At 36.3% G+C, this 25,491-nt stretch overlaps 1 protein-coding gene across 15 annotated transcripts in view; it reads left to right on the top strand.

Moving 5' to 3' along the window:
• The window catches only part of UTRN (utrophin), a 486,786-nt gene that overhangs the window by 253,142 nt on the left and 208,153 nt on the right, over window positions 1-25,491 (top strand). For all 15 annotated transcript variants that reach the window (XM_046669467.1, XM_046669473.1, XM_046669465.1 and 12 more), the window contains one exon: window positions 5,547-5,736. In XM_046669467.1, coding sequence (XP_046525423.1) covers window positions 5,547-5,736 — 190 coding nt within the window. The remainder of the gene's footprint in view (window positions 1-5,546; window positions 5,737-25,491) is intronic.

The raw sequence follows: 25,491 nt of genomic DNA, 5'->3' as shown, positions 1-25,491 counted from the left end.
AAGCCAGTAAGTTTGTGATGATCTGTTGCAGCAGCAATGGCATGCTAATAGCCATGGTAAGGGAAATCATGGCATGTTCTGGGATGAGGTATCATAGGTTTGGAAGGTGTCTACACCAAGTTCTGGAGGGCAAGTAGAAATAAACCAGGTGGGAAGGGGAAGGTTAGTCGGGGTGGGGGGAGAGGAAGGATATTTAAGTAAAGCTCTGGGTGTGACAGAGACAGTGACCACTTTGACGATTAGTAATTGGTTCGTTGTAGGGAAATAAAGCATGAGGCTTGGAGTTATGAGATGATTCTTGAGAGGTAAGCAAGACTCAGACCATGGAGAACCTTGTGTGCCAAGCGGAGTTTAGGGATGATGAAAATGATGCTTGAGGAGATAGGCAGCTGCCCAAGCTTTCACAGCTAGTCAAGGTGGAGCCTTGTCTGCCTTGATCCAAAACCTGTGTTCTTTGGTTTTATAACTAACAAAGTAGCCATCTCTTATATCATCTTAAAGTTGTTCCTCGGCAGTTTCCTACAAAGGGAATATTTTTCAGCAGAATGTCTTTTCCCACTGATGACTATTAGATAATTTGACAGGTTTGCAATAAATGCCCTAGTTTCTGGATTCAGAATGTTGCACTGGTCACGAAAGTGTGCGGCTGGTATTGCCTAACTCGCTGGACCCAATGCTAAGACCAAGTGATCATGATCCTCTTAGCTCACTTGTCCTTTGAAGCATCACTTTAGGATCTCCACTTCCCCTGCTAGCCTGGTCCTTTATGCTTGTTGGGTCTATAAATGTCTCTCATGTACAGGGAATCCTCTGACTTCGGAGTGAAGTCCTCTCACATATTTGCACCCTTTTCCCCTGGTCTGGGCGTTGTTAGGATTAATATAGCTAATCTGTAATGGTCTGTTTTTACATTCGTTGTTTATGACATAACCTATCATATACATATGAATATTCTTAAACATAAGGGATACTGACCCTGTAAAATGAAAGTACTTGATTTTACTAAATTATATAGTTACTAATTTTATGTGAGTGTTCTTATCAGAATCACCTATTCATGGTTGATTAATTGTGTGTGTGTACTCTAAATTTTTACTTTTTAGTATCTTTTGGGCACAGTCTTTATTTGGTTATTCTTAATGCTTTTTCTGTTGATGTTTTAAAAATTGAAAATATGGGCAAGGTTAGATGGAAGATTAAACACCACCACCACTACCAACCAAATGCTGGTGAGTAACTTCTAAATTTTAAAAATTAAAGAAATGTATGCAAATGATTACAAAAAAATTTAAACGTGCTGAAAGATTTATAACAAAATATAGTGGTTCTCTTACTGCTTCCCACATCCTCCTTCCTAGGCGCAACCACTTTCTCTCCTTTTAGCTTCTCCTTGCGTCATTTATACATTTCCATATTCTAAATAAAATGAGTATATCATTATCTTCCAATTCATCAATAGTAGTAGACATTGTCTATTGATATTTTATTCTGGTAAATATATAGGATATAGCTTTCTTATACCACCATTCTCTTTCCTTCTTTATCAGTGAATTTTTTTTCCACTTTTTTTTATCATGGTAAAATACACATAACATAAAATTTGCCATCTGAACCGTTTTTAAGTTTACGGGTCAGTAATATTGAATACTTTCATATTCTTGTGCAGCCATCTCCACCATCCACCCCTGTAACTCTTTTCATCTTGTAGAATGAAAACTCTATACCAGTTAAACACTAACTCCCAGCTCTCCCCTCCCCACAACCCCTGGCAACCACCATTCCAGTTTCTGTCTCTATGAATTTGACTACTCTGAGTACTTACCTCATATAAATCGAATCGTATAGTATTTGTGTTTTTGTGACTGGTTTATTTCACTTAGCATAATGTGCTCAAGGTTCATCCATGTTGTAGCATATTGCAGAGTGTCCTAAATTTTTAAGGCTGAATAATATTCCATTATATGTATATGCCACATTTTGTTCATCCATTCATCTGTTGATGGCCGCTTTGGTTGCTTACACATTTTAGCAATTGTGAATAACGTTGCTGTGAAATGGGTGCACAAGTATCTCCTTCACTTCTATTGGATGTATACCCAGAAGTGGAATTGCTGCATCATATGTTAATTTTATTTTTAATTTTTGAAATTTCCATACTGTTTTCCACAGTGGCTGTACTGTTTCATCACTGGATTTTTAGATAAGCAGATACTCTGTGTTGACATTGTTATGCCTGTCTAAACATCATTAACAGCCAAGTGCTGAAGTTTACTATAATTTTGCTTCCTGTCTGTTTGTTTTACCTGAAATTAATAATTGCCTTGCTTTTATTTGCTTAGGTTTCTTTGCACCTATTACTAATTCTTCCCACACTTTCCAATGGCCTGACAGTATAATTTCCCACAAAGTCAATCACATTAAGCCGTCTGTCACTTCTAATATTTTTTCTTGGAGACATCTCTTCTGGAGACATGCTTTCTAGGCCTGCTGCACAGCCATAATCCTGGGGATTTTCTGTGCTTTCCTCTTAGTTTGGCATCCCTATTTCCTGGATTTCACAGTTTTTTTTGTCCTCGTTTGGGTTATTTCCTTGTTCTGTCACCGCGTACGTTTGCTTAGTTTTGTCAAGTTAAAACAAGAAACCCAGCAGTTGAAATGGTGATGGCCGCCCCCACGGGATCCAGTTTGGATTGGTCACCTTCTTTCCTGAGATCTCCTTTCACCATTAGCATGTGAGCCTGCTTGCTTCTCCCTGTGTTGGATCTCTTGTTTTTATGCCTCTCATATTTTCTTCTTTCTTGGTTTACAAACTGACTTTTGTAAAGGACATCTCTCAGTATCTCCTTGAAAAATGGTGTTTGGGAGGTAAAGGCATATTATAAATAGATTGTCATTATTCTATAAATACTTATTATAAGACTGTAATAAGGACTTTGGGAAATATGGAGATGTGAAAGACTGCCTCTGCCCATATTGAGTTTACAGAGTAGGTGGACAGACAAGAAATCTCTATGATGTAGTTAAAGTAAAATTTAAGACTCAAATAAGATCGTAATCCAAGGGCTTTTCCAGCATTCATGTGATTAATTTCTGTACAAAGAAGAGTAGTGACTTTTTATGAACTCAGAGCGAGGAAACCTAACTGGGCTGGGATGTTCTGAAGGAGGCAGTCCTTAACCCTCAGAGGATTGATTGGTAGGATTTTGATAAGTGGAGATGGTCAGAGGACATTTTTATGAGGATATAAAATTTTTGTTTGGATGCAGTGTTAAGAATATTCTAGATACAGAGGTGTATACCACTTTGACCTGAACAGAGTAGTGGAGAGAATTAGGGGGTAAAGCGGGAAACGTAGGTTAGTGATAGATTATGGAAGACATTGAGGTCCAGGTGAAGCCATTTGAATTTATTCTGTAGGCAGCCAAATACTATCGGAGGTTTTTTAGTAAGATGAGGTTGATGACATTTCAGAATGTCATATAAATGGAATCATAGCATGTAGCTTTTGTGTCTGGCTTCTTTCACTTAGCACAATGCATTTGAGATCCATCCATGTTGTTCCATCAATCAGTAGTTTGTTTATTTTTATTGCTCAGTAGTATTCCATTTTATGCCTGTACCATAGTGTATCTGTTTACCAGTTGATGACATTTGGGTTATTACCAGTTTTGGCTTTTATGACTAAAGCTACTATTAACGTTTGCACATGGGTTTTGTGTGGACGTGTTTTCATTTCTCTTGGATAATTACTTGGGAGTAGGATGGCTGGATTGTATCCTAAGTGCGTGGTTATAATAAATTGCCAAACTGTTTTTCAAGTGGCTGTACCATTTTACACTCCTGTTTGCAGTGTATGAGAGTCTCAGTTACTCTGCATTCTCACCAGCACTTGCTATTAGTCATTTTCTCACAGCCATTCTAATATTGTGGTTTGAACTACATTTCTCTGATGATTAATAATGCTGAGCATCTTTTCATGTGCTTATTTGCCATCCATATATCTTCTATAATGATGTCTGCTTAAATCTTTTACCCATTTGTTTAAAGAATTTTTTTATCAATGTGTAAAAAAAGATACTTGTTCATTATAAATTCAAAGAATGCAGAAAAGTACAAATAGCAAATAAACTACCTTGACCTAGCACCCAGAAATAATTATTTTAATATTAAATTAACATTCTAGAAATTTCTTCCTCTGTCTATAAATGCAGATAGAAGGACAGATGGATAGATGGATGATGAATTGATGGATGAGTAGATGGACAGATAGAAAATATATATAAATGAGATCATATTACATGGACTGATTTTGTTTATTGTGATATAGTTCATATGTAATGAAATTCACCCTCTTAAAGCGTACAACTCAGTTGTTTTTAGTATATTCACCATGTCATGCAACCGTCACCATGCTCTTAATTTTAGAACATGTTATCACCTCAGAAGAAGCCCCATACCCATTAGCTATCAGTTCAAATTGCCTTTTAGTTCAGTGCTAGGCAACAACTAATCTGCTTTCTCTCTATGGATTTACCTCTTTTGGATATTTCATATAAATGGAATCATACAACATTTGGCCTTTTATGTCTGGTATCTTTCACTTGGCATAATGTTTTCAAGGTTCATCTGTATTGTAGCATGTGTCAGTATTTAATTCCTTTTTGTTGTGAATAATATTTCATATATGAGTATATTACATTTTGTTTATCAGTTCTCTCAGTTGATGAATATTTGGGTCGATTCTACTATTTCGCTATTATAAATAATAATGCTATGAACATCTGTGTACAAGTTTTTATGTGGACCATGTGTTTTCACTTCTCTTGGTTTTAAATGCTTAGGAGTGAAACTGTTGGTACCGATTTTAAGATTAAATTGTTTTCTTATTATGGACATTGAGGTTTTATAGTTTTAAAGGTTGAATTTACAAGTGTGTGTATCTCTTAAATCATGGAAATCCAGGTCATTCTAAGTTTTAATTTTGATGTGGATTAATGGAAGGTTTATAAAAGTTTGATTTTCCAGTGTCTTCCAAATGTAATATTATTAAATCAGCTTAAAGAACCAATTTGCATTGATCTGAGTTGTTTAAAACTATGTATAGTAAGCCCTTTTGTTTTTATTTTGTCTTAAATATTTCTGTATATTTGACTTCTTCCTAGAATTCATTTAGTCACTCGTATGAATATTTATTGATATTGCTGTTTGAGTGTCAGGCATTAGACTAAGGTATTGAAATAAAATGTATGGGGAATAACTTAATGTACAATCATGAGTTGTAAAATGTAGTCATAATTATTTTATGATATGGATGGGATTTTGTTAATATTTATGTATCTCTCTCCCACTCTTCTCACAGTTCACATTAGTCCTCCCATTGAGGATTATTCAAGACACACATATCAATAAATCTCCCAGTTACGTTAGGTACTTAAGTCAGTGAAGGTTCCTGGGAGGCTGTGTGTTAATTTCTTCTGTAGGGTGTGCGTGATGTGGACTGTCACACTGTGAGTAATGGAGACATCCTGTCGTGTTGTTATTTGCAGCATCACTGACAGACAGAGTGCCTTGGAAGCTGAGCTGAGGACGGTGCAGGCCTCTCGCAAGGATCTGGAGAACTTCCTAAAGTGGCTGCAGGAGGCGGAAACCACGGTGAACGTGCTGGCAGATGCCTCTGAGCGGGAGGATGCTCTGCAGGACACTGTCCTGGCCAGGGAGCTCACACAGCAGATGCAGGCAAGTGCACCGGCAACTGCAACCAGTATTTTCAATTTTGCTTTTGATCCATCTACATGCAAATTTATTGCTGTTAAAAGGTGAGGTTATCCCCTTAGTGTGTTATGAAATCCATGCTCCCCTGTGAATAATTGGTTTCTGGAAATAAGATGGATAAAATACTTTTACTTAATGGAGGAAACATACCTTGCTTTATGGAAGTAATAATTGTTTATTTAGACTTATAAGCTCATAGCTATGCTGTTTTCTGTCATTTTAAGCCCTATTACAGTTAGCGATATTGAATCCTAAATTATAAGAACCTTTCCTCTTAATATGAAGTTGTTTCTTTCTCCATTTATTATAAATATTTAATATAAAAGCTGCAACGGCTGTATGGCTTAGTTTACAACTAAAAACATTGGGCTTGAAGGCATTGCTTTTACATCCTTAGCTTGATGGCTATGACTGTATATAAAGTCTGGGGCTCAAGTGTTTCTTCTACACGAAATGGGAGACTACAGCATCTTTCTTTTAAACAGATTTATGAGGAATCTTATGAAGCATCTCTGAATCCTTTTTCTGCCCCCAGAAAGTACAACTGGCCTCCGTGTCCTTGAATTTCCCCTCTTCTTTGTGTAGAATGGCCTTCTCTGGCCGGTCACAGGCCTTCGCACTTAGAGCTTGGTTTCAAATCTATTATAATGGAGAAGTCTCCTCGTCCACCACAGTTTTATGTCTGTTTGCTTCTTTATGTCTTGTCATTCTCCCATCGTTTTGACACTTGTTATTTCTGATATGCTTCTGAACTCATGATCCAGTGTCATCTGATGAGTGCTGCCTCCTCTCCCAGTTAACCACATGGTCCTTCAAGGGCAGGGATCACGTTCTTCCGTACTGTTGTCTGCACAGTGCTCTGTGTGTAGATTCTAAGTAAATACTGACCACTGCCCTTGGACCCTAACTTCGCCATTATGAAATTCAATGTGATGACCTTTTTGAATTCTTTTTTAGTAATGATTTTCCCTTGAAACTTCTAGTGTTAACAGGTATCTCGATATTTACACAAATGTCCTGATTTAGGTAAAAGGTACAGAAGCTTTCTTGGAACTGTTCTTATTCCTACAAATTTTCTCTAAGCTTGAAATGGTTTTCATTAAAAAGTTAGAACATTTCTTTTTAAAAGAATAGACTTATTTGTAATTTCTGTGCATAAAGACTAGTAGGATGTGTTGTGGTTGATTTCTCAAGATTAATTTAATGAAAATCTATGTCTGCTTACACTACTTCTTATTTCTTATTCATGGCATAATACACTTGTGACTTGGTAATGAGAGTGACCAGGCAAGTATTCAAGTTCAATCTGTTCTTTTGTCTCACCCTCTAGAATCTCATGAGGTCATCATAAATGCTAATTGATGAAATATTTAGCTATCGTCTCATTTTCAGTGGATTATAGAGGGCTCTAAATGTGGGTAGATGCTAGAATATATTATTTTTTATGACCTCACAGCTATAAGCCTGACCTAAATCTGCTCCCAGAGACTTAATTTCTGTAATGTTGTTAGGCTCGAAAGATACCTATCTCTGCACTTGAGTAGGTAGCAGCTGAGAGACAGTGAGCAGAGGAGGCTGGGGATGAGCCTTGGTGATGAGCGCGGGGCAAACACAGATCTGTTTTAGGGTTTAGTAGTGTCTTCTGATGCATTTCATCTTGGGATATATCCTTCCCATAGCCAAACTCATCTCAATATTTAATGAATATTCAAATTGTGGAAATAAATGTAAATAGAGATGTTTAAAATCTTTCTAAATAAAAATAGCTAAGCACAGGATTACTTGTCTTGTGGCAACCAGCCTTAAGAAAGGTGGCTGACTAAAATACATTATAGCATGTATAGCAAATGCTTCTCAAAAATAATTTAATATTGCTAAAATAGTCTGTCTTGGCTTATAGGAAGTATTAAGGAGGACATTTATTAAGAGCCTATTAAAATCTCTTTGTTTATCTCTTTGCTTATATGTTTAGGATGTTTCACGTTATGGTAATTTGCATGATTTTTCATTCCTTTGCTCCTTTATTAAATGTTCTTAATTTTAAAACATTCTCTCATTTTATTAAAAAACAATTCCATGGCTTTATTTTTGTCACCTTATTGACTGATGATTGTTAGAGGCCTAGTACCTTTTGCTGAGTATTTCTGAGGCAAGAGAATTTTAATTTTCCTGTGGGCTTTTGTATTAATGATGTTCCTTTTGTGTGAGTGAACAGATAATTAAAATGAAAACTTGTTTGGAGATGGAAAGATGTTGAAGAAAATGCATATACAAAAGCAGCTGAAATCATAAAATCGATTTTCTGGTGGCCTGGTGGGAGATGGTGGTGTGGGCAGTTTCTGAGCACACCATGAAAGATGGAATGGGGACCTTGGCATATGTGTGCTGTGTGCACATGGGGTGTATGTAGGATTGCTTGCATGACATACTCACTGGTTGTACTTACTTTATGTCTTATGACAATTGGATGCAGAGTTATGGGTGTATTTTATGAAGAAGAAGAAGTTTATTCCATATTCAACTTAAGGTAAATTTTGATAAAGGATAGTTTGGAAGCACAAGGAAGATGAAGATTAATTTCTAGGAGTAGGATATGATGCATGCCATTTCGGTTAAGGATGGATGACCATTTGGATTTATGTATTTGGTTTCATTGCCCTGCTGCAAGGCGGTTAGGTTTTACTCCTTGGCAGAAGACTGTTAGCAGGAGAAAACCCAGTCCTTCGGAGACTTTCAGGAGAGAGAAGCTCCTGGATTGCTGAGTGGTCCAGATCATAGAGGATCTTGTATGACTTGTTAAGTATTTTGTACTTTAACTTGGTGGTAATGGAGAGAAGTCGTTAAAGGATATTAAGCAAGAGAGTGATGCAATGAGATTTGTGTTTTATAAGAATCTAGCTGATGGAATTATGAAGAATGGATTTGAACTAGACAAGACAACAGAGCAGTCTATTAGGATATCCTTGTGGTCATCTGGTCAGAGGTGATAATGACCAGAAATGAGGCCATGGCAGGGGGAGTAGACCCAAAGACTGGATAGTATGGGTAGACCGAAAGAAGGAGAAGGAGTCGACAGAGAAGATTTCCAGGGGGTATTAGACCATGAGATTGGGAATATAGGAGAAGAAAACGTCAGGGCGGTGGTGCAAGTGAGTGGGGAGTGTGATGGGATGGTAAACCCATTTGACTGTTGAAATGAGGCATTGAGTATCATCCAGGAGGAGATGCCTGGTATGCAGTTGTCACTATGGATTTGTGGTCAGATGACAGAATTTGGCCAACGATGCAGAAGGTTTTTTTGCTTTTGAATGAAACTCTATTATTGACTTCCCAATCAGTTTCTCTCTTAATGCAAATGCATTTATTCTGAGTTTTCATGCCCACATTCTAGGACATTATCATCATTTTAATTATATTTTAAGATGTAAGCTTTACATTTTAGCAGTAGCAATTAATTGAGATGCTCTTATTCCTTCTTGGATGAAACCCTGCTGCCCTGCTGCCTTTCGGAGGTGGTCTGTTTGGTCTTATAGTAGATGGCTGTGCTTGCTCTCTAACGGGATGTGTTTGGGGATGATTATGTTTTCATCTCCTGTGTTTTCTTTCAGCCTAATTTTCATTGTCTTGTCCCACAGGCGCAGACTTTGATAGTTAGGATTCTTTCAGATCGTGCCCAGTACCAAGCTCCATACCCAGCGTGGTTTTTTGGGGTAAATACCTGTATTGTGAAAATTTCACCTGCTGTTTCAGGGATGGGAATTACAACTTCATATTTTTTTTGCGTAATAGTTTTATTGACTATAATTCATATGCCGTACAATTCATCCATTTAAAGTGTACCAGTCCGTTGTGTGCAGTATATTCACAGAGTTGTGTAACCATCACAATTCAATTAGAACATTTTCATCCCTGAAAAAAGAAACCTGTACCCCTTAGCTATCAATCCCCCATTGCCAACTCCTCAGCTCCCCACCCCTGAACCAACACGAATTTACTATTTCTATATATTTGCCGAATAACTTAATATTTTTTAGTTACATCATTAATTGACTACCTCTTCTGATTTTGGCTTTATGTGGATATTTTGACATTGTTATCCTGTCCAGAAGGAGGCAGTATAGGTTCTCAGAATAGACCCACAGGGGAAAAAAAAAATACACAAGCAGCCCACAAAAATACTACTTGACAAACATAACTATCTAAGATCCAGTGCAGGAGTCTAAATCCTGCTAAACCGAAGGACTGAGAAGGCAGAGGAAGTGAAAGAAGAGAAACACAGACTTTAAAATGCTGCATTTCTTTTAAAGAATTGTGACGGTGGTAGAGAAAGGTGAAAATGCAGCGTTATCAGACTGTTAGTTTGAGCAGGACACTGATGATGAGAAACGTCTGGGTTCTATTTCTGGCTGCGCTCTTTGACCCAGTCATTTAATCATCCTGGGTTATTTTGTTCTTTTCCTAACAGCTCTTCACCCCCATTGGTGTTTATCATGGTATTCAGGCTGCAGTAGAAAATGTGTCTCAAACATGTACACATGCATATAAAAGGCAAAAATTCTGTACTGGGTTTTTGCTTCATATAATCGTGTCTTATATTTCTGACTCATAAAATGCAAACAGCTTTATGGCAAATAAAATGAGATCGTGAGGATGCTGTGTAAAGGGAACCGTGGTCATTTGGAACATCGGTAGTCGATTACAGACTTTCTTTGTTTTTTATTAACTTTGCTGTTTAATTAGAGGAGTCCTAACTGAACAGTGGGCGCTCGCTTTCTAACGGCTGTCTTCCTAGGCAGGCATCCGCGAGCCGGCGGCCGGCTCTGCTTTCAGGGTATCTTAGGTAACACCAGAGACCCCCTGCAGGTATGTTTTGTTTTGTTTTGTTTTAGGTGGTCTTGTTCTGAGACCTGCCTGGAGGTGATTTATTAGCACTTAATGTGTGGGCTGATATCATTAGAGGCAGGTACCCTTCTGCTCTTCTCAAGATTTATAACAGTCAATTCCCTCATCCCACAGAGCCCAGTCAGAGCTGCGTTTAGCAGCCAGGGAGTGAACACATCCTTCTTTCGAGTTAGAGAGTGATTGCCCCTCGATCTCTTCGTCTGAACCACTACAAGGCAGCCACGGTGGTGCTGGGTGGAATCTCTGCTCCCTGGGGATGGCTGCTTTGTATCTGCAGCTTCAGTGTTTCACTTAATATCCTTTTTGGCTTCTGAGCGGCTCCTCTCCGGCAGCAGGCAGCGTCAGCTTGCCTCATTTTCTGGCCATGCTGGGCTGAGCAAGTACTGGCTGTGAGCATCTGCTGGGGGCTTTCTGTGTGGCGTTTGTATCTGTTTTTAAATTGAGAAGAAGTTGAAGGAATACCAGCCTCCTTTTGCCTAGAACCTAAGCCCCTGTATCTTTCAAATGCATTTCTGGAAACGAGCATGCTCAGAGAACTGGCAAATCATTGTCCAGTGACCGGGAGGAGATGATCATTGCTCTTCATTTATAATGCAAATTCTGAGGTGTCTCCAGAAGTGTGGTAAACTTAAAATGATGGCTGTGGTGAGAACGTCTCTGCAGAAAGTTGTGGTTTTGTTACATCGTTTACAAAGGATGGCAGTTTCTTCTCCTCGGTATCAGAAGCTCTGTAAGGTAACTGAGTGATTGAAAATGAGGATCTTGGGTGTCTGACAATTCTGTTTCTTGGGCTCAAAAACTAATCCATGTCAGGGTTCTCATCAAGGAGAGATTCCTTTTGTTAGTAACTGATTGTGAAAGCTGTTGAAGTGAATTGCTTGATTAAATTTTGTTTTAGACAGGAACAAGCACTCTTTTATTGCATATTTTATTTTGCAGTTGACAAAATCTTGTCTTCTGAGAAGGGCTCGTGAACTGTTTGGAGAAAATATGGCAAAACTGCCTTCATTAAGACCTGTTAACTCTGTGATACTTTGCAGCGTCTTAATATTGAATGGCACATTAATCTCATGTATATTTCAGTAAATTTAAAAGAAGAGTGAATTTTTCAGTAGATTACTTAAAAATTGTCCATCCTTTTGTAGCTAGTTTTTTTCAATTAAAAAGAATAAAGCATATTTAGAAACTACTAGACTTAATCTCATCATAAAATACTCCCTATATATTATAGTTAAACTTGAAGAACTTAATTTTATTTGGACGGGTGGATTAAGTGCACTTTCAGGAGGCAACTTGTTTGACAGTTGCAAATTGCAAATACTACGTCATCCTAAACATAAACCATGAAATGAGCTCTTGTATTTTTTTTAAAAGTTAGCTATTGTATTTTTGATTATAGTTTTGTTTATACTGTGTTCATACTATCTCATTACTTTTGTCGAAAATCGGAGTGATTTAATAACAAAGGAAGGGGTTTTATCAGGCATGTTCAAGCAATTTATACAGCACCGCAGTACCACATTCTTGCTTTATATCATGTTCTCAGTACCATTCCCAAGACTGTATCTTGTTGCCTTGCTGGCTGCCCGAACTCACTTGTAACTGCAACAGCTGTCTCTAGAACAGTATGATTTTTCTGATGACATGTAATATGACATGTCCAGCCCCTAAACTGTGCACATTATATGGCAGTGGAGTAGGGTGGAAAAGCAGTAGTCTATTAACTTTATCATATTTTTATTTCTTACAGTTTGGTCAATTAAATGTATTTCTGTTTGGAAACTTTGTTTTCTTGAACATTTTGAGAAGACAAGTTAGGGGTAGTGGGCATTCTTTGCAGAAATATTTAGAAGTGTTTCTTTTGCATAAGAAGTTAATTAAAACTTAATGCAACAATTAATTTGCTTGTAAAAATTCATAAATTAATTATTTCAATGTGTTGTATGTTGGTCCACTCAGAGAATAAATTTATTCTGGTAAAATAGTTATGTATTTCATGAAAAAGCAGTTTTGATAATAGAGAAGAAAAGCTCATTCACTAATGCATGTTATTTTCTATTTTTAACTACAAGTATGAATATATAAAACATCCTTTTTTTAATTAGCCGGGTCATTTTTCTGATCCATTTGTATGCATACTTTCACAAAATCAGGTATTTTTCTCAAGTCATGTGACCAAGGTATTAAGGTAGTCTGTTGTATGACGCAGTAGCAGTTCAAATACTGGAAAAAGTTGATCAATTAGTTTCATAATTATTCCCCAAATAAGCACAAGTTAAGTTACAAAACTCTTTGGGTAAGTTAATTTCCATCACAAGTGCTCTTTGGGCAGACTTCTTGAGATTTATAATTTCCTAAAGAAGCCATTAAAATTTAAATGTTTCAAATAAATGTTACTTTTTTTCTTTTAGGAACTTAAAATTTGTATCATTTGCCGTTAAAATGTTATCTTCCACACGTCTTTTCTCAGGTGCAAAATTAACTGCCCAGATAATGAAATGAGAAATATACAATTCCAGTACTTTCCAGCAGGTGTCAATATAAGGCAGTGATATATGAGATTTTGGCTAAAGAATGGGAATTGGCAAAATTACTATGAAATAAATCACTTAGTAAGAAATATATTTTGATTTCTTGGTTATAGTTTGAAAACTGATCTTAATTCCTGAACTATATTACTTCATATGATATAAATAAAAGTTTTAGTTGCAGAATTAAATATTAACAGGTGCCATCTCAAATACTGACATAGGTGTTTATACCAACTGAAAATACTTAATTGTATTTTAATTATCAACAGTCTGTGTGTAGTACTTAAAAATTTAAATTTATTTGGTATTTATTTGCTTTAAGACACTGTAAATTCTGTTCCCCTTAAAATTTAGATGCTATCATGACTTCCCCTCTCCCTTTTCCTCCTACATTCTCTAAATTTAGTTTCTTAGAAAGGAAATGCTATAACTTTCAGTGTCTCTTCATAAAAATATAGAGGCAGTCTATTGTAAATACATTTACAGACTGAAGTGAATAAGAAAAAAATGTTGCATCATCTAAGGGGGACGTGACTATATTAAATTGTTATTGGCATTTTGAAATCCAGTATCTGTTAATATTTTATCCCCTTTTCATTCCTCTTTAGGATCTCTATTTTTACATATTATATGGAAATTCAGTCTTTCATCAGACTTTTTTGTGGTCCCTTGTCTTTCTTTGCTTCTGTTGGTACCTTTCTTGTCTATCGGAAAATAGCTTATTTGTTACACAATTGGAAATTTGTGTCGCATATTCTCATTTTGTGGTTTTTGATGTATGTTTAAAGAGGGGGGAAGAAATGAAAAGAAGCACTTGGAATTCATGGCTCTCAGAGTTAAAATGTACTTTTCCTCTCTCTCAATGTATTTACACATTCACTTATATTTTTTGTCTTTAAAAATATTTCTTGCTGGTTATACATTCCATGAAATTTGGGCAGGAAACTGAAACATAAGGGCTGCTTACTTAGAGGTATAATTAGCAGCATTGAAATTGCCCTGATGACCTAAGATCACCTCATGCTGGACACCAATTTTTCCAGATCTGGTTTGGATTGCTTAGTTCCTTTAAAATATTAATAACTATAAAAAATAGCTTTTCTTCTAATAGAGCACAGTAAAAACTAAGGTGAATGTAAATGATTCAAACAATAAAACTGACTTTCATTTGTTTTCATTGTTATCTGATTATTTGGGGATATTTTATCATTAAATCTTTGCACTAAAAGCTGATTGAATTTATACTGAGTCAGAAGGGAATTTAATGAGTCCTATTTTCTTTCTTAGTGCCAATTTCCATAAAATATTTATTAATTGAGGACATGGTCATAGCAGCTTTTTGTAAAGTAGACTGAGATATGAATCATTGTGAAAAATGAAAAAAATATAAAACTAGTGTTATAAATTGAATTTCTAATGGTTTAAGCATTTAAAAATTTTCCTTTAAGTAATATAACTTCTATTTGCCTGCATATGTATATGTGTATTTACATATATATATATATATTTACATATATATATATATATGTAAATCACTTTAGCTTACATGGTTTTAATCACTTCCAAACTTTTTGGATATGTAGTTCTGTCAGTAAAAATATTTTAAACATACACACACACATATTCACTTAAAAATTATACACGTATGCTGTGGCAAAATCACGCACTAAATATTAGCAGAGCACAGTTTTTTTCTTACTTTCTGCTATTTTCTTCTTGCACTCCAGTCGGTTCTCATTTTCTCTCCATGTGGTACACACACCATTCTGGTGACCACTCATTCACAGATACAGTGAAACCATGTCTGCTCCTAGCCTAGCCTCCTGGAGCACTTAGCTTTTCAGAATGGTGCTGATCTGAAGTCATCCCTGAAAAGCCATGTCTTCTGTGGTCTCAGAGCAGCTGCCTCTGAGTACTCTGTGAAAACTGGAAAGAGACCAGAAGATTCCCCCCAGCAATCTGGACTGACCAGTGATGTCTACAAAAGGCTTGCTTTGTGTGTGCGTGTTCGCATGTAGATAGCAGAGAGCTGTGTGGAGGCTTATGGTGCCAAGGGGTGAGGGTGTCTGACTACAAGGCACATAGTCTCAGAACAGATTTTCAGATTCATGATGAAGTAAGCTCACACACGACATTTTCCATCTACATGTGTGAGTCCCCTTTACCTAGAGGTAGTTTAGGTTGAATTACGTGTTTTTTAGGAAGACGTGGAATGGAATGGTGTATTTTCAAAGGATTTACACCACATATAGTTAAATTTTATATTTTTTATTCCCCAAAATTCTGCTACTATTTTTTCAGATGGAAGACTGTTATCTTTGAATAATGAAATCCTTAAGTGTTCTAGAGCAGTGGAGCTTTACTTTGTCATGATCTGAGTGTTGAGATGTATATATTTTAAGGCCAACTCTTAGATTCCCTCAGTTTCTGTCCATAATCCAATCACACGCCTATCGTTTAAACCATATGAAAGATCAGAGTCATGGTCTCTCGCCTGGACGTAGAACTCCAGTTGATCATATGAGCATTGCCTCTTCTTGGTTTTATGAAAAACTCTTGGTTTGGTTAGTTCAGAAAATTTGTGAAAGCTGAGGTATATAATGGAGAAATATGCCAAAGTGCCAAATTTGCCTACATCTGTCTACACTGGTGCCTTAGGTGTGTTGCGTCTGAGGTGGATGGACACCTGGGAAGGTTATGTCCCTTACTCTCTCTCTCTTGCTGCCCTCCCTCAGCGGGTTGAGGCTACAGATGGAAGGGGAGTGGGTCAAGAGAGACAAAGCCTACATCCCTACTTGTCATCAGATACTTTCTCATGGCTTCCAAAAGCAACAGCGCCATTTTAGGTGACTTCCTGGTCTCTGTTTTGCCATAGCTCCCCAAGTCACTGTGTATATCCAAATTATTTTTAAAAAGTTATCTGATTAACACTTTGTTAATCATGCTCTCAATGACTTTTAGCTAAAAGCAGTATAATGAGATATGATGTAATCCTTTGTCAATGAATTAAAAAATAATTAAACTGTTCTACAAGATTGCATTTTAAGTAGTTCTTTAACAGCCAAGATACCGTTATTTGCATAACACTAGATCTGTGATCTAGAAATCAGAGACAGAGTCATTCTGACAGAGTTGGAATAGCAGTATGGAGAAGGGTAAGAGGTCTCCTTTATTTTTAGGGTATCATTTGGTAATTGTGACTAAAATGTTGATGATTTGTGTTTACCTAGGGGTAAAGTTTATTAAATTTCAAAGGGAGATTTAAGCTGAATGTGCTGCTGGATTTTAAATGTACAGACATTATCCGTTCCCTCTTACTGGTGATGTGAGCACTGCCAGCTTCTCTTAGTATATTCGGTAGTTTATTTTTAGCTCTCTAAAATAAGCAATTAGTAGAACTCCTACCACAGAGATAGAAGAATATAGAAAATTTCATGCTATATAGCTTTCTCAGTTTCACCCAGTTTACTCATTTCTGGGCAAGGTAAACGAGTCCAAATAATTGAAATTGGAAAGGACATGGAGTGCATCAGAGGGTTTCTTTTCATTTTTCTTCTTCTGGTTTGTTCAGTTCTATGCAATTCTAGAAGATTAATTTATAACAAAGCTCACTTATAAAAGCAGACAGAGCGTTTTAATGCTTAATAAATAGGCTGATGTGAAAGTACGGCTTGATAAAGCTTAAGCAAGAATTTTGGAAAAACATCAAATGGAAGAAGACATTGCACTATTCACAATAGACTGTTTTACTTTTGCTTTAAGAAAATTGGAAGAAAAGTGGTCAAATACAGCAATAAAATGACAGGAAGCTTTCATGACTGAAAAAAGTCTTGTTGCCACTCATACAGTTTCCTTTCATTGTTAGAGTGTTCTAGAGTTTACAGTGTATTTTCTCATTTATTTCATGATTAATACATATAGTATTAACTAATATAATTGTATTATTATTTATCCTTAAGAGATAGATAGAAAAGAAATTGTCATTATTCCTGTTTAACAAATGGAGTAACAGGTTTTGTAAATTGGCAGGTTAAGGAACATAATGTTTGCTCATAATATTGCTCAATAATTGCTCAGCTAGTATGTGGCACAGCTTGAACTAAATATAGATTTTCTGATTCCAGATCCAATGTCTCTCTACACTTAATTTCAGATAGTTTTAGGAATTATACTGGGCTATAATGAGCCATACGCTATAGAAAATATAGAAAGAAATCATGTTAAGTGGTAGATATTGTTTCCTTCTAAATTATCTCCATGCGCATGTCATTTTCTAAAGAAATTTACCCTATGCTATCCTTTAAGACATGAGCTGTAGAATCCTGGTGCATGAGGAGCTGCTGATTCAACCATTTCATTTTACAGATGAGGAAACAGATCATCTATGATGGATATTTTGTTGCTGCTAGTTTTGTGGGGTCAGGATGTACTTGTTTTCTCCAAGAAGTTTAGACATAATGAAATACGTTCTTTTCAAAACTACTTTGATATTTGAGTTCTGGCTATATAATTTTAAGAGAGTAAAGATTTGGTTCTAGTTTAAACTTCTACATTGGATGCTTTTTTTAATGGACTCATTTTGCAGTTTTATTAAAAAAAGATGGATTGGTTCATTTTAATGCAGATTAATATAGTTGGTTCTGATTTTTGATTCATAATTTAGTTTGGTTTGAGTCTCAATATCACACGTATTGAATTATGTATTCACTGAACCTAATTCTCTATACTCAAATGTATCATTTTTATCATTATGTGTAAAAGGGCATAATAGCTCCTGAAAAAAATAAATTGAAAAGCCAACTAATTTTCTAGACTGGGTCTTTTCTAATAAGAAATTTATTTTTTTTCTCAAGAATTCAACTCAAAGAACATGCGTTGGATGGCTGTGTGCCAAAAGTGCATGTTAAACAGCATAAACATAAAATGCAATGTTGCATCTTCCGTGTCAAACAGGGAAGTTCACATAACTTGTGCTGAAGAATTTTAGTGGTTAAGAGAGTTCACACTAGTCTAGAGTTACACTGTGTGAATTCCAACAATCCTGGCTTTGCCACTTACCAGTGATGTGACTTTGGGCAAATCATTTAACATCTCTACGTCTCAGCTTTCTTTTCAGAATATGGGGTTGGAATTTGTCTCTCTCTCTCTCTCAGGGTTGTTGTGAGAATTTAAAAAGTTAATATTTATAAAATGGTGAAACAGAGCCTACCACATAAGAAGTGTCGTGTGTATTGGTTACTCTTGCTCAGAGTTGGTTATTGACACTGTTGTCATGATTATTCTCACACATGGGTTGTGTGTGGATCAAACGAGATGATCCTTGTTGATGTGCCCAGCAGTGTCATGAACATCAAGAGTCCTTAATGTCTCTTCCGTGTTGGGGTATCATCATCATCCTCATTATCTTTATCCCTGAAGTAACTGTTAAACCTTAACAAGGGGGTTCACATCACAGTTGCCCAGAGGACTTTTCCAAAGGTTCATGCCTCTAGACATTGGCTCTCTGGGTCTGAGACGCCACGTGGGCCATCCCTGCTTTTGACAATGGAGTAGAGAAAAAAAATCTTTGACGTTTTTCTTAGGTTGTCATTTTCTGTTTGAGACTCAGCTTGAAGAAGTGCAAGAAAATGCTTCTCGACCAATGAGCTTGTGACAGAAACTCTTGTAGGATGAGTGTCCCCCAATTTCTGAGGGCTCTTCTGTGGCTTAGGCTCCTAGATAGCACCCAAAAACCTAGTTCACCCACAATGAAACTGATAGAATCATGATTTACTATAAAGCCTCCTATTAAGAAGTAGTCCTGTTTCATTAGCAGAAACTGAACAAAGCAAAGGATGGAAGTTATCTTTCCTGCGACTGATACAGAAAGAAAACCAAGCACGTTTGCTTGGAAGAGAATGGAAAGAAATACAGAGACTCTTAAATATATTTCTCAACACTTTTAAGAATTACATTTGTTGAAGCCATCGGTTGTGAGTCAAGGTTTACCCCCAAAACATCTGAATTTACTGTTCTTGGTAGAGGCATACCATTAATTACAGCCTTTTTTGGAAAGCTCTTGATATTTGGCTCAAAAATGATATAGAATGAGTTGTTTTACTTTTTTCAGGGTACATTTTGCAAGTGTTTAAAGACAGAGGAAAAGGGAACATCTTTTTGCTTGAAAACATCTGAGACTGTGTTTACTCTGGGCTCAGAATTTTGAAAGACCAAGGTGTGTGTCCCCAAACAGTGTGAGCTGTCGGGACTGGCATCCCTCAGGCCAGGGTGGTTTTGATGGGGAAGCAAGGGACGTGTTGTTTGTGATTTATTTTTCTTCTTGGATTTTATATCCTTCCTTTTAAACTTTCCACATCATGAATGTTTTTCTATGTCATTAAAAGTTTTTCATATTGTAATCTTTTTAATAGCGTAAATAAAATTCTATTGAATGTCTGCAAAACAATTTACTTAAGTGATCCATTATGGATAGACAACTAAGTTATTACCAATATTCTCATGATAAATAATTCTGTGATGAACATCCTCATAAATCATTTAGTCCATCTTGATTATCTCCAGGATATGTTTTTAGAATACAATAACTGGATCAAATGAACATTTAAAGGCATTTGATATATATTGCCAAATTTCCCTCTTGCAAGGTAGTACCTTTTTACATGCCCACTAGCAGCTTAAATGCCTAATTTCCTATACCACCCCAGAAAATAGTTGATATCAATTAAAAAGTATTTTGTGAAATTTTTATGTGAAAAATGCAACCATATTGTGGAATATAAATTAAAACCTAAGGAGGTTAAATGATTGGCCTAAGTGTGGGACCAAATAGTGTATTCCACAGCTGTCTGAATCGCACATGCTGGGCTGGGGATCCAAACACTGTGCGGTCTCAAATGCCATGTGACAAATACCGTATAATAAAACCAGGAGCTGTTTGAACACAGAGGAAAGGATAGTTAATTCTGAGTTGATAATGTCAGGGACGTGTTTAGAGAAGAGGTTACACCAACTAGGGATCTTGAGGAGTAGCTAGTTTAGTAGAAGTAGAGTGCTCTGGGAATAAACAACCAAATGAGCAAAGACAGAGGCTACAAAAGTGTGCTCATTGTATTCACAGAACATTGGGTACTTGTTCATCAGAAATGGCTACGAAACGAAATTTACTCCTTAAGATTTTCATCTTAATAAAAAAATTACTCTTCTCATTGCCAGCAATGGATGAAAGATCATGGACTTCTGACTCTTCCCAAAATTTAGTCCTTTTTTCTTTCTTTTTTTTTGAGTGAGGAAGATTGGTCCTGAGCTGACATCTGTTGCCAGTCTTCCTCTTTTTGCTTGAGGAAGATTGGCCTTGAGCTAATATCTGTGCCAACCTTCCTCTGTTGTGTACGTGGGCTGCCTCCACAGCTTGGCTTGATGAGTGGTGTAGGTCTGCACCTGGGATCTGAACCTGTGAACCTGGGCTGCTGAAGCGGAGCATGCAGAACTTAACTGCTACGCCACTTGGCCAGCCCTGGTTTAGTCCATTTTTAAAGGAAAAATATTTGGAAAATATTGGAGATACTCAAATATGGAGAGCATTTGCAAAAGAGAATTCTGGAAAGGAAAATTGCATAATGTTCATAGCTTTGAAATAAGAACATAGTCTTTTGAATGTCCCCTTTAAACAGAACAACTTTCCTTTGGATGGAAGTCATTTTGGTATGAGAGTGACAAAAACAGTTGTAATGTTCTGTTGTGACTTAATTGATGAGGGAACGACACAATATTTCAAGCAAAAATGAAAAGTATTTCATAGACGTCTGTCTATCTAGTATTAAATTAAATTTTAGATTTATAGAACTTTAGAGTGTATAGAAATTGTAGAAATTACTTGCCCAGTCTCTTCATTTTCTACATGAGGAAACAATGCCTTAACATTTAGGTGGAGCTTTGCTTTTGATGGCTTTCGTAGATTATTTTATGCTGCCCAAGGTCACACAGTCATGTGATACTTGGCCACATATTTAAGTTTCCAGATTACCCTAGCATGTTCCATTACATTTTGTGTGCTTATTTTTATAGAATTTATATTTAACTTGCCTAGTACTATTATTTGCTATTTATTTCTCTGTTTCACTTTCTGAAGTGTCAGTTTCTTGAATTTGGGACCATATCTTATTTAAAAGAGTCCTTTGAACAGATCAGGTATTTGTAAATGTTGAATAAACTAAATTTCAATTTTTCTTTAGATTTACCATGTTGTTATAATATGGTAGAAATGCTATATTTGGACTTCTTTGTGTTCTTTTTTTGATAGCTTTATTGACATACAATTCACATATAATGCAATTCATTCTTTTGAGGTGGGCCTTTCACAGTTTTTTAGCATATTCACAGGGCCGTGCAACCATTACCACAATTAAATTTAGAACGTTTTTGTCCCCCCCGAAAGAAACCCCAAATCCATGAGCAGTCCCTCCCTCTATCTTCCCACTCCAGTCTCCCAGCCCTAGGCAACCACTGATCTATTTTCTGTCTTTTCCTCTTTTAAACATGAGATTGGGAGTAAGAGGTTGAAATCATAAGTATTAGGTAAAACGGATGGAAGAAATTCTAATTTACTGTGATAAATTTACTACTTTATAGAATTTGATGGCTTTAATTATTGATAATAATTAGGATAGCTTTTGTTAAGTTATTTGTAAACCTTATAGCACTATAGAATATGTAATTCATTTGTCCTATTAATTATTTAGAGTACCGTAAAAGTACAATGGGAAAAACTCTGAATTTAGAATCAGAAGAAGTAGGCTTCATTATCTTACTTGCTGTTTGATCTTTTGTAATGCTCAAGTGATATATCAATCCTCAGTTTCTTCATCTAGACAGTGGGAATAAAATGCATTCCATTTACTTTAAAAAGATAGTATAGGGCCCATAAGTTAACTGTTTATGAATTTGCTCTATAGGGCTAGAATGTAACCAAAATTGAAATATTAAATTTTCTGTAATTTCTTGTTCTGTAAACAAACAAACAAAAACAATGACAATATTTGTCCACATATGCTTTACCACAGTTCACTGCTGGAATAATTTTTGAAATAGTGAAAAAAACATGCTAACTCTAAAAGCTTCTGTTTGTCTCAACTCAGGCAGCAGGATGTTGAATACCAGTCACTTCACATCTTCCTGCCATGCCAGGGTCATTTCATGTTTCTTCTTTCCTAGGGCTCCAAGCCAGCGTCCGTATAAAGGTACATTCTCGGCTACTGAAATCATATTTCCATAGATTCACGTCGGGGCTACATGAAAGGGGCCATGTCTTCAGAACAGGACTAATGGCCCCTGAGGCAGTGATATCTAGTCAAAAGAAATATTCTGAAATTTATTCAGTCCAAAATTAGGGCAGCCATAATTTTTACAATCTAGCCACTGTTTATTTCAGATGCTGGTGGGCGCATGTAAAATTTGGGAAGGCTTGAGGAAGATCTTTTTCGAATTTCGATAATTAAACATTCTGGTAATCCTCAGATGATCTCTGTTTTGAGAGTGGGGTTTTGATAGGTACCAAGTAACCTGAATTAATGATGGCAATGACTGCGTGCTGTTTTGTATTGACTCTTGAAGCAGATCCTAGACGCTTCATTACCTCGCGTGTCGCTGTGGAAGATCCCTTCGTGGTGTGGGGGTTAAGAAAAGGAAACATTTGCTCTTTTTGAAGTAACAGCTTCTGATGGAAGCCTACTGACCTATTATGCTTATTTCTAAAAGCTGAGCAGCACATCTTGGTAGGAAGCTAGTGGAAGATTTGAGAAATTGTAATGTAAACCGAAATCTCAGGAAGTCCCACATGGTTGAGGTCAATACTTGATGACAATTAAATAATTCAGTAATTTACTTGTGTGAAACGTCATCCTGACTGTAAAAGCTGGAGTGATTTCTAGAAATGCATCCACAGCACTGAGGGCTGGGGAGAGGGCTGCTGCTGCCCAGGTGTCTTGCACTTTTTAGATGTTTTAGGGTTTCTCCGAATTTCATATGCCTTGAAGAAGGCAGTGAAAACAGAGTTTTCTTATTGGTATTGAAATGATAAAACTTAATAACCAATGGTGACTTTGGGTATTTTCAAGTTTAGCTTCCTCATTTTTTTTTTATTGAGGTAACATTTATTTATAACATTGTGTAAATTTCAGGTATGCATCATTATATTTTGCCTTCTGTATTGACTACCTCATGTTCCCCACCAACAGTCTAGTTACCATCTGTCACCACACACAGGTGCCCCTTTACTCCTTTTGACCTCCCCGCCTTCCCCCTTGGTAACCACCAATCTGTTCTCTGTATCTGTTTGTTTCTTTGTTTATCTTCTACACGTTAGGGAAATCATACGGTATCTGTGTTTCTCTGTCTGACTTATTTTGCTTAGCGTAATACCCTCAAGGTCTGTCTGTGTTGTGTTCCTTGCAGCATTATTCACAATAGCCAAGGCTTGGAAACAACCTAAGTGCCCATCAACAGATAAATAGATACAGAAGATGTGGTACATATATACAATGGAATACTACTCAGCCGTAAAAAAGATGAAATCTTCCTTCATTTTTTAAAGATGATTTGTCCTAGGACCTATTAATAGTGACAATGGCTGAATTGCTTTGATAAGAATATATTCTATTTTTGGATTTACAGGACTATATATAAAATTGTATTTTATGGGTTTCTGAGTTGGACTATTGATGCCAAATGACTCAAGGGGTTGATCTAAATGATTTACTTGGAGATAGTTCCCCAAAATAAATAAATAAAATATATCTCTTTAGATAAAACACATATGGTAACATCTTAACAGTTGTTAAATGATGTTTATTTTACTATTTCAACGATTAGGTGTGCTTGAATATTTTCATGATAAAATGTTTCAAAATTAGCAGCAGCTCAATGTGATAAAGGTTGGAGAGATTACGTAAAGTTCTGCAAACTTAATTGTTGAAAATCTTTAAAAATTTTCACTTGCCTTCTTTGTCTACTCTTCACATTTTATTAACTTAAGACTGTGACAAATGCAAAATAGTTTAAAAGTGTCTTGACTTACCTGATGATAAATATTTACTGTCTGTAGCTTTTCATTCTTTAAACTCATTTAAATTTGAACAGAAGGCATTGTAAAACTCTCATTTTCCCTTTTACAAAAGCAGCACATTGCTGCTACAAGTTTGTGACTTTCCAAAGCGTGACATATGTTGTGTTGATACCCTCATTTATTACAGTTTACTAATGCCTGTAGAGATTAGAAAGACGGTTGTCCGTTATGAACATCCATTCTTCAAAATTCAGTCTAATAGGAAAGTTTGGTTTGCACCCCTATTTAACAAGATTTTCCAAATCCTGTTTGGAACTGACCGCTTTCGTTGAGGCAGGCTGAGAGGGCCTCCATTTTGGGTGTTGACGTATGTATTTGTCTTTCACATTTGTTGAGGTTAGAGGAAGTTTATCAAGATGCGATTCTTAAACTCCGGGGCTGTTCTTCACTTTATTCAAGAAAGACTCCTAATAGGTTACTATGGAAGCCATTCATATTTGCATCTTTCTGTTTTCCTTTTCCTGTTTCTTCTGAGTTGCTACTTAAAGCTGCTAGTTTATAATTTGACTTAATCACATATGCTGTGGTTCTTTCAGGACGCATTATTATCTTTAAGCTTTCTGTCTTTCATACCTTAATATATATAACCCTGTTCACATTACTAGATACACAAATTTCTCATCTGGTGAAAGAATGACAGAAATTGAAATATTTGAAACATAGAGTTGTTCCTTATTTACTGGGAATTGTGTGGAACACATTTTACACTGTTTTCCAGAATGAATTGGAATGTCATCTTACTGAGAGTATAAATAACTGGAAGAATTGTTGGGAGATTTAAAAACGTATTTATTTATTTATAACGTAGTTTGTGCTCTTGATTAATTGCTCTTGATTATCCTCCCTGCTCTTTAAATTAAATCAAAATGAACAAATATTTATTGCAGTCTGGGAGAAACCTCCTTTAAGACTCAGAGCACTGGGAGAGCAGTAGCGTATTTTCTTTAATAAAAGCCAAAAATTGAAGACTAGGAATCTACCCCTCCTTTCCTAAATTTATATGTATACGTATGTATTTAGGACAGGTGTGTATCAGAAATGGGTGGTTGATACGGCTGGAAGAAGCGAGGCAGGGTACTTATTTACATAGTTCTCCGTGATATCATTTTACATTGAAAGAAATCTTTCGGGAGGTTCGATTTGGAATTAAGATGCTTGTGAAGCAGC

This window comes from Equus quagga, chromosome 8, assembly GCF_021613505.1.
Source record: "Equus quagga isolate Etosha38 chromosome 8, UCLA_HA_Equagga_1.0, whole genome shotgun sequence".
In the NCBI taxonomy this organism is placed as follows: domain Eukaryota; kingdom Metazoa; phylum Chordata; class Mammalia; order Perissodactyla; family Equidae; genus Equus; species Equus quagga.
The sequence above is the reverse complement of the archived record's forward strand: the minus strand, read 5'-3'. Positions and strand labels throughout refer to the sequence as shown.